General features: G+C 34.9%; 2 protein-coding genes across 3 annotated transcripts in view; one reads left to right on the forward strand and one right to left on the reverse strand.

The window, feature by feature from the left end:
* The first annotated feature begins 2,291 nt into the window (after nucleotides 1-2,291).
* Nucleotides 2,292-9,300, forward strand: CYCD3;2 (CYCLIN D3;2). 2 transcript variants are annotated; one of them, XM_021445539.2, is made up of 5 exons: nucleotides 2,292-2,995; nucleotides 3,109-3,310; nucleotides 3,416-3,546; nucleotides 3,662-3,908; nucleotides 8,050-9,300. In XM_021445539.2, exons 1-5 carry the CDS (start codon nucleotides 2,501-2,503, stop codon nucleotides 8,082-8,084), a joined length of 1,110 nt encoding a protein of 369 aa, XP_021301214.1. In that variant the 5' UTR covers nucleotides 2,292-2,500; the 3' UTR covers nucleotides 8,085-9,300. The 2 variants fall into 2 exon arrangements, with proteins under 2 accessions (XP_021301214.1, XP_021301213.1); XM_021445538.2 differs by lacking the exon at nucleotides 8,050-9,300 and having other exon boundaries at nucleotides 3,662-4,053.
* A 113-nt stretch (nucleotides 9,301-9,413) lies between these two features.
* Nucleotides 9,414-10,134, reverse strand: part of LOC110410102 (putative LRR receptor-like serine/threonine-protein kinase At4g37250) — a 2,424-nt gene continuing 1,703 nt past the window's right edge. Inside the window, exons 2-4 of the mRNA XM_021419697.2 lie at nucleotides 10,027-10,129; nucleotides 9,688-9,806; nucleotides 9,414-9,504 (exon numbers count right to left, since the gene is read on the reverse strand). Coding sequence (XP_021275372.1) covers nucleotides 9,414-9,504; nucleotides 9,688-9,806; nucleotides 10,027-10,129 — 313 coding nt within the window. The remainder of the gene's footprint in view (nucleotides 9,505-9,687; nucleotides 9,807-10,026; nucleotides 10,130-10,134) is intronic.

Consider the following 10,134-nt stretch of genomic DNA (forward strand, 5'->3'; position numbering starts at 1 on the left):
ATTTCTTCGTGGCGCCTGGCTGCCCCGCCGGGCTCCTCTGTTCTCCTATTATGAGTTGTCGCTGTTTTGTACCTTCTGCCTATCCTCCTCTCGTGATTTACACGGCAAGTGATCTTCTTCTTTTTCCATCTAATCTTGTAGATTTTTTTTGCACTGTTTTTTTTTAAATCTTTGTTAAATAATACTTTAATTTATTAAAAAAATACCGTAGTGAGTTAATCGTTTGGACATAGAAGAAAAGTGTATAATTTTTTTAGTTAATTAATTGAAATATTTTACATGAACCAAAAGGAAAAATCTATAAATAACATCACATGACTTATTGTTATTACTTAATTAGTAAATGCGCTATAAGATACAGGTAGATGCGCGGCTTGCAATTTAATTTAACAGGACTAATCATCAACTACATGTGCATGACATGTTTCGCGGTTACTTTGTCAACGATGCCTTATTGTCACTAAGGAGGATTGATGATAAGATATAATATTTTAAAAAAATTTAAATTATTTATAAAAATTATATAAAATTTTATTTATTATATTTAATTAAATTATTATTAAATATTATTTAATTAATATTAATTAAAATTTTATTTATTATTTTATATCTACGTAATATTCTTATCAAGAGTAAAAATATCATTTTATAATATTAATATGTTATATCATTATTTATTATAATATGTTAATATGCTATATCAATATCACATGACTTAAAATGATAAATGATATTTTGATTACTAATATAAAAAATTAATTATTTAAAATTTTTTTAAATAGTATAAGATTTTTTTAATATTATACCTAATATATGATGATAAATATACATGCATAATAATAATATTAATTTGATATAAAACGTTTAGTCACGTTCGTTTGTAGTCAAAATTTTTTTTCTTGGAAGAACGATTTTTTTTTTTAATTATTAAAGTGCACTGATTTGATTTTTCGCACGATTGCAATGAGAACCCACTTAAACCATTGTGTGTGAGTCTTGCACTTTCCTTTCTCATATTACCTTGCTCATTTTCAAGTTAATAGAATACGTCTATCTCATACTCTTATTGTCATTGATACTATTTTATTAGGTTAAGCAATTAAAGTGGAATAAAGTTTAGATAAAAATCTTAAGTTTGTAATGTAATTATTTTTATAAAAAATTAAACTTATTTAAAATAATTTTATTAATGTAAACTACATATATCATGTGTATATTATGCAAGTAACATTGTCATGTTAATAAATGTACTCGTGAAAATAGAGTAGTCAATAAAATCTCTGCAACGTATTAAAGAAAAAAGTTTGATAAAATTATTTTATTTATCGTTATTATTTACTTAAAAAGTAAAAACAACTATATCCTAATATATAATTCAACAATTTATTAATAAAAATCATAAGATTTTCAAAAACTTAAGTTGAAATTAACAATAATAATTATCTCAAAGTTTTATATTATATTTTAATATTAAAATTAAATTAGATGTGGGATGACATGAAGAAAATAAAATGAAAAACAATGACATGTTTTCTCCAACTGTTTAAATGTAAATATCTGGGCGAAACACAATTTGCAGTGGTAAACGTGTCGAAACCTCATTGAGACCATGACACCGCGAGTGACATGTCAACATTGACCACTCAAACTGTTGCACATCATATCACCAATAAAACAAAACCCAGCTTAAAAAAAGAAACATCACAGGTTTTTCAACTCCCAACATGACAAATCCCCGTTTGAGGCGGTCAACGCTTTCACATCCTCGCCATAACTTAATAAACCATCCCTCATAGGCGCGTCTTAGTAACATTCGATCACTACAACTTGAAATCGACCTGACGTTGAAGCGCGTGTCATATACCGGAGTTCCAGTGAAAATGGTTTTGGGACAGGTTACAGATATGGGTAAATCATGATACGCTTTCGTAGCTTACGTACGAGAAATTCCCGATATGTATCGGCTCAAATACGTATCAGATTCAGGATTTCCTTTCCTTTTATTTATTTATTTTGTTTTGGTCTTTATAAAAGCTTCAACTCAGCAGCGTGCAGAGACACTTTCTTCTTTAATTATTTTTTAAAATTTTCGTTTTCCATAAATAGATTTTCATTTTCATGGAAATGCTCGAGGAATGTGCTGTTCTAAATTTTTTAATGGAATATATATTTAAACATTAATTAAGAATAGTTAAAATATTATTTTAAGAAAAATAGAAAAGAAAACGAAAAAACTTGGGAGGGGGTAAAAATGGCCAAGCGTGAAAGGTTTCTCAGATAAATCCCTTCACTCACTTACTTCGTTTGTCTCTCTTTCTCTTTCTATCTCTGTCTTTTCTCTTCCTCTTCCTCTCACTTGGATACTAATACACAGAGACACAAAAAAAAAAAAAAAGTGTTGGGGAAATTGATGAAAGAGCAAAAAATGAGATTGAGATTTGCTGTTCCTTTGATGTTATTATAATGAGGGGAGGGTTTATTTTCTTCTTCTTTGAAAGCAATGGCCCTGCAAGAAGAAGAGACTCAGCAGATTCAAAGCCCACCATTGATTCTTGATGGGCTGTATTGTGAAGAAGAGGATTTAGGAGAGTATAGTTTTGAAGAGAATGGAAGCCAAATTTGTGGTGAAACAGTGAAAAAGGAGACATTTGTACCTTTTTTTTTTATTGAACATGACTTGTTTTGGGAAGATGATGCGTTACTCTCTTTAATGTCCAAAGAAAAAGAAACCCATCTTGGTTACATTGCTGTTAACTCTGATGAGTCTTTAGTTTTGGCTCGTAAAGAAGCTTTGGAGTGGATTTTCAAGGTTAAGGCACTCCATGGGTTCAATGCTTTGACCATAGTTCTTGCTGTGAATTACTTTGATAGGTTCATTTCAAGCCTAAAGTTTCAAAAAGACAAGCCATGGATGGGACAATTAGCTGCTGTGGCTTGTTTGTCTTTGGCTGCTAAGGTTGAGGAAACCCAAGTTCCACTTCTTTTAGACCTCCAAGTATGTGTCTAAAGCAAGATTGCAATCCAAGTTTGTTGGTTTGTAAAATTTGTGGTTTTGAACTTGATACTGAGTTATGAAAGATGTATTTTTGTGATTTTTTTTTCCTTTAGGTGGAGGAATCAAAGTATGTGTTTGATTCAAAGACCATACAAAGAATGGAGCTTTTGGTGCTGTCAACTCTTCAATGGAGGATGAACCCTGTGACGCCAATTTCCTTCTTTGATCACATTACAAGAAGGCTTGGATTGAGGACCCATTTGCATTGGGAGTTCCTTCGGAGGTGTGAGCGTTTGCTACTCTTTCTCATTGCTGGTAAGTAGTCAAAACAGCAGACTTCTTTGTACAAAGAAGGAAATGTGCATTTTTAACCCTTTCTATTGAGTTCTAATCTGAAATCTCCAATTCATTTTGATCCAGATTCAAGGTTCATGCTTTATATTCCCTCTATCTTAGCTTCTGCAACAATGCTGCATGTTATTAAAGAGGTTGAACCATGCCATTATCTTGAATATCAGAAACAGCTTATTGGAGTACTCAAGACATGTGAGGTTTGTATACAATTACTTGGGGTGCTCTGTTTTGAAGTTCTCTTACCTGTCGTTTTTTCATAGATTACCTTGGAACTTGATTGTCCATTATTTAATTCTTGTTTTGTTTCAATAGGATAAAGTAAATGCGTGCTACAAGCTCATCTTAGGGTTGTTGGAAAGCCATTGCAAAGGAAACCAAGGCCACAAACGCAAGCATAGATCAATACCAAGTAGCCCTAATGATGTCATTGATGTATCTTTTAGCTGTGATAGCTCAGATGATTCGTGGGCTATGACATCTTCGGTCTCATCATCGCCACAGCCTCTGTTCAAAAGGAGTAGAGCACAGGACCAGCAAATGCGGCTACCTTCACTAAATCGTATGTTTGTGGATGTGCTTAGTAGCCCTCGTTAATCTTTCCTTGTCATAATATTAGTACTATTAAACATGTTATTATACTCTTCCTCTTTTGCATATTATCTGCAGTATCTGTTCTTAATATGCCATCTATTTGTGTTTCATAACTTATTGTCGCCTTCATGGCCAAACTTGCTAACATGGATCATACATGGATTAATATCTGCCATGTTCCTCTTTGATTCAACTTTGGAGGTCAGTTTGGAGTTTGCAATGAGAAGAGATGGTCTTTTTCCTGGGGTTGACATGAATCTCTCACTGTGCTACAGTTTCTGATTCTTCTAATGTTGATGAATGAACATATATTCAGGACATCCTCTGTAACTGCGTACATCTATATTATTTTTGGTCATTTATCTTAGAGTTTAGGTAAAAGTAGAATTAAGATTGAGATGGGCAACCGAAGTCAAAGTTTTTCTTGAATGAACAAATTGTTGACTTACGTGCTTTTTTGGGGGTAGATGAATGCCTGGAAGTGTGCTTGTTTATGTGTTATTAATAAAAGGTAGAGGAGAGAGAAATAATGATCAATTGAGATTTTGGATCCCCATAATTTTACTATTTAAATATCAGGGAGTTCTTTGAACTAGGTCAAACAGAACAGCGAAAGTCCTTAGAGAACAACAACCAAATTTCCACTAGCTGGCAGTTTTCCTACCTTCTCAGGAGTGACTTTCCTCTCTGCCTAAAATATACTTACTATATAGTAGAAATTGTACTAGTTTTCAAAGTAATAAGTACTTTTGTTATGCGTTGAACTTATAATATGATTGTACTCATAGGTATTGATATTTATTGGTGTGACTCCAATCTTGTAAGGAATCTTTTATGTCTGAACAGTTGGACCATATTAAATCTTAAGTATGGCATTATGATAAGTTATAATCTGCCAAAGACTTAACCTTTCAAGTCAATTACCGTCTTTGTTCTTAGTGATGTTAATATCTTTTATTGGCAAACCCAATAGCTGTCAGCTAGCCTTCTATTTGGTGCCTCCGCTTTTTCCCTGTTTGCATGTCTTGGGGACCTTTCTATTTGAATATCTTTCTTGCTTTGTCATTCGGAAGTTTGTGGTGGTATGTTCTTGGATTTGTGAATATCCAATTCCTGAAGAACAAGCTAGCTCAATACATAATCATCTGTAAAAGTTCCAGGCATAGAAATTATATTCATAGGAGATCTTTGAATGCATCAATGATTTTATTAAATCTGTTGTAATGTTGTGAAATCATATTATTGTGGATTATTCTTACGATAGGCAGTGTTTTAGGCAATGATTATATTAGAACATTAATCCTGAAAGTTTTCTGTGTGCTGAATCATGTAACTACACTTGGGGGTAATACGCTATGATGATTTCCCATGTTTCATAATTGTCGTCATATGCAAACATTAAGTAGCTAGGTTGGAAGAATCAACTGGTTTCTGGTTCCATTTTGACTTGCATGAACATTAGCTTCAGAAAGTGTTTTGGAAAAAAAAATTTGTGTCCCAAGTGCAGGAAAGGACAAAAACAAGAATAAGTTTTCCTAGTGCAGCTTGGTACTTCAAACCAAGCAAAACTTAAAAGGCTTATGGGTGAAAGAAAGTGGAGATTTACAGAATGGGCGGGCAATCAATGGATGTGTAAGCTTTTCATTTTTCAGGATGTCTTTGTTGCTTGTGGTCCTTCATTTGCTTTTTTGCTTTCAAGTTTTTTCAGTCTTGTATTTATCACCGCCTTCATTTTCTGTTCATACACTGCGGATTTCCTTCTCTTTTCCCCTTGAGGAATTGTTAAAATGGAACAGCTAAGGAGTAAGCATCTGACCCCACTATTAATAACCCTTCAAATATATATAATTACTACCAAAACGTTTTCATTTGCACAGTGATGTAGATGTTTGTTACCCGTCCGGTATATTTTTTGATTGCCATGAGGGGGAAGAAAGAATTCTTTCCTTTTTGAACAAAGTAAAACCCTTTACTAATCAACTTGGGTCACATTCTTTTCTGTTTTCCCCCATCTTGTCTTGTGATGTCCTTTTCGTTTTCTCTACTCATCACTAACAACTAGTTTTTGCTTCAAGATAACTCTAGAATTAGAGGTCATAGGCATGAACCTTAAACCGTAAGGCTAGAGGGTAGGAAGGTATGCTATATATAATTCAAGGCAGAAGTAGGTGGTTGCACCTCATTAGCAAATACCTATTTCCTTTGTTAGGAATAGGTAATACCGGCAACGTGCATAGCTCGATTCTAAGTTTGGGTGCTACATTTGTATAAGAGCTTTACGATTGAGTTTCTGTGGCCAGAAATTATGTTACAATATGGTGAAAAAAACTTGAACATGCTGCTAATATAGCTGTTGTCATAAATTGCTGATGGGAGAGGGCCTGCAGTTTTGGTCATTTTGGTACTGTCAGGATTTGCAAGCATGTCATGAATGAATCACATCTTAGTTGTGTTCGCAGGCAAGTATTACGGTACTTCCAACTTTCAAGAGCAACGATTCCAAGGGACTTGCATTTTCCCTGTTAAAAAATAGACCCCGATTGCACTGACAAGCCAACGAGAAAAATTCCAAGTATTCTGATAGTCAAATTCCATTCATCTGACAAGGTTTTTGATGTGTGTGTGTATATATATAGTATTAACTGATAACACCATGCAACTACTATATTGCTTTTTTGCAATGAAACGTTGAAATGTCTTTGATTTAAAAAAAAAAAAAAACTAAGAGTTCAAGCGATGAGATTTGATCGGGGTAATGGGTTTTTTTCATGTAAATTATGAAAAGAAAGAAAAAGGAAAAAGCTATTTGTTTATACTTTATAACTATTTTGTCCTTGCTTGGTTTGACAATAATGGTAAGGAGAGGAAAAGGAAAAGAAAAGGGAGGGAAGACTGGATCCACAACGGGTTAAAGAAGGAAATGATAAGGCAGTGGAGTAACTAGTACGCATGTGAAAGACCAGAGTTGAGGAGTGGTTGAAAACAGCTAGGAAAAGCTTGTCATTAAGTTATTTTAGGGGGTGAGATTGTCAAAAAAGTTTAGTACTCCATTGTTTCTTCTAGGTGTTGAATTTGAGAATAGAAAAATTCAGACGGTTAAAGAAAATTTAGATAAGAAGAGAGATTTTTTTAGATAATTGGTTCCAATCATGCCAGTCTTCCAGTAGTTAAACAAAGCAAAGTGTGCAAGTCAAAAGGCAATGAAACCTGTTCAAAAATCTTTCCAGCTTACCCGAGTGTGAGGGAAACAACTAAACAATGGTGGGCTAGATAGTTGTTTTCATAGGTGGAAATGGCAGTGTCTAATTTAAGGATTGCCAGAGAGTCCCCCTTTCATTGTATCATTGTCGAGGATTTTAGTGTACAACCAACCCAAAATTAAAAATAACTGACTGAGAGGTCTCATCAAGTACAGCAAAGCCACCTCTCTGCTTCAAACAGGAACTTTGCCCAGGAACAATTCAGGTTTCACTTTCACCAGTTCGAAGAGATTGACCCTTCAAACTTGGCCGAAGAGCTAGCATTCAAAAGTAGTCTTTAGTGCACGATTTAAGATGCTGATCTAAACTAGTTGAGGGTTATAACTGCTTTATAAATGTGGCAGCTCAAGTCGGTGTATTTTCTTAAAAGAAAACAGACAAAATGTACAACCATAGGCACGATTTCAAAACAACACATATATTTCTTTATTTTGGTAGGAATTTATTAGTTCTTGCTGTGGCTTCAATAACTTGATCATTACCGGCCGACATTTTGCATTCTGTGATGGGGATCTTAAGCTTCTAAATCAACCCGGTCCTTGCTTTGAAAAATTTTATGCACATCTACTTTACAAGGCTGTGTGTAGCTTGGAATTTTCTCAGGCAACCAATTTCTTGTCACCCTAAAGGATATATTGTATATCTAGAAGCATGTTTCTGATCACGTCGACATCTTTCATAGGTTCCTATGCTCATTATCCTGCTTACTTCATGGATTTTGTGTTTTGTTCTAAGGCTTGTTGAAAGAGGTAACTGATATGAAAGTATGCAACCTGTAGAGAAAGCATGTTTGCCTAAGAAGTGACATTGTAGACTTATTTTCTTGACATCCATTAATTTTGTCAACAGGGATCATACCCACCGGCAGAAAACACAGGAATTGATGGCACTAAGACTTCCAGGCCTTACAAGTCATCGAATTCCGACCAAATGTCTTAAACTTCAAACAGAGCTCCCCCACATCCACCTAACATGGAGAAGACCAGAATCGGTGTTAATTTGCTACAGCTGGATTCATGAATTTAATTTATTTGATAGCTTCGAAGTACTGATTTCTCTGTGTCGTCTACAGGCTGCTAAGCCCAACAGTGCTGATCAAAGCTCCGTATCTAAGCCAGAAAATGAATAGAATTTTCACCATGTAAAAAAAAAAAAAATTCTGACGTTCACTATAAGAAAAGTACTTTCCATCGGCTCAATGATTCCAGTGTAAATGCTACCCAAACTGAGTCGATTAACGGCGGTAGAAATTTTTTCCAACTGTTCATTATGACAGTAATGATTAAATGCAACTATGTAGACAGCTCCATCCTTGCAGAACGTACTCCAAGAATACCGAGGTAATTCGTATATGTAGTGGAGAAAAAAACCTGAGGACATTTCTTTCCATTGCGTCACTCACCGATTAAAACAGCAGAAAGGGCATAATGGTAAGAAACACATGGAAAAGAATTAGAGTCTGCTGATTAAAATGGAAATGTTTTCCTTTTCTACAGATTAACCTATGCCCAGGACATCAAATCCAGACCTTTAACATGATCCTAAGAGACCACCATGCTTTAGCCCTTTTCACCTTGTGATGACTGGCTCAATGGCTCTCATACTACATCAGGTAATCCTTTCCAGGATTTGGATCCGTGCCTTAGCACCTGCTTTGATGCCAAAAGTTACGATCCATGACCAAAAATGCTAGCAAAACCCTTAGGTTTGAACATGTCAAATCCAGATTTTTAACATTTTTTTGTTATAGCAACAGCACTTATCTTCATTTCTGCCTAGTGTCAAATACTAAAATGGAAAACTGACAAGTTAAGCCTATTTGTTGAGAGAGTTTAATTCTCTTAAATTATTTTCATTTTTATTTCTATGGTTAATAGTACAATACCAGAGTTATCCCCTATTGAAGGTACTTCAGCAAACCACCCACAAGCGTTTCTTTATGATGCATCACACATGTATTGTAGTGTCTTAATCTTTAGATTGGTTGAAAATCCACTGAATATTGAAAACTTAGTCACTTGCCCTCCACTACTGGTACTTTCAAGTCTTTCTCTGGGAGAAGATCAGTTTCTGTATTGAAATAGGGCTGGCTTGGGACTATGCCTGCAATCAAAAGAAAGAAAATAGATTTAGGTCCTTGAAAATTTATCAGTCTAGACCTTTTAACCAAGAATTGATTGAGTGGTGCTGAATGAAATTGAAAGAAACTTGGATTATCTTGCCTTGCTAGAGATATTGCTGGATAGCCAATCAAGACCTTCATAAAGTCCTTGGCCGGCGGTGGCACACGTAGCCTGAATGTACCTGTATCAGTTCCCAAACGCCAGTTGTTAGAGGAAAGTAGCAGTTCTACCTTTGTCTCTTAAAACGGTGTCAGGTGCTAATTTTGTTAACAGCTTGAAGGTAAAATGACCACATTTTGGCTCTGTTTAGTTGGTGGATACAAGTACGGACTAATGAGTTACTTTAGTTGACATCATGATTTACCAACGGCGTTGGCGAAGTGAATGCAGGCCAAGTTTATCAGTGATTTCAGACACACTCATGGCATTTGGAAGATCTTGTTTGTTAGCGAAGACAAGTAGTGTCGCATCACGTAGTTCATCCTGCAAAAATAAAGACCACAAGTAATTATTGAGCCTGTTTGCACACTTAAAAACTAGACACTACTTAACCTCCTAGTGCTTTCTGCAAGTGAGAAATCTAATGCAAGCTCAGTCAGATCGATACTCTGGAATGACATTTCCATTAGAAATTTTCTATTAAAATTATCCCCTGAGAGAACAAACTTGTAATGAATTCAAAAAATTCATAGAAATTATTGACCTCGCTCAGCATCCTGTGAAGCTCATCCCTGGCTTCTGATATTCTTTCTCTGTCATTACTATCCACCACAAAAATAAGGCCCTGAGTGTTCTGAAAGTAGTGTCTCCA

This window comes from Theobroma umbraticum, unplaced genomic scaffold (assembly GCF_002168275.2).
Source record: "Theobroma umbraticum cultivar Fairchild unplaced genomic scaffold, ASM216827v3 scaffold_44.0, whole genome shotgun sequence".
Lineage (NCBI taxonomy): Eukaryota > Viridiplantae > Streptophyta > Magnoliopsida > Malvales > Malvaceae > Theobroma > Theobroma umbraticum.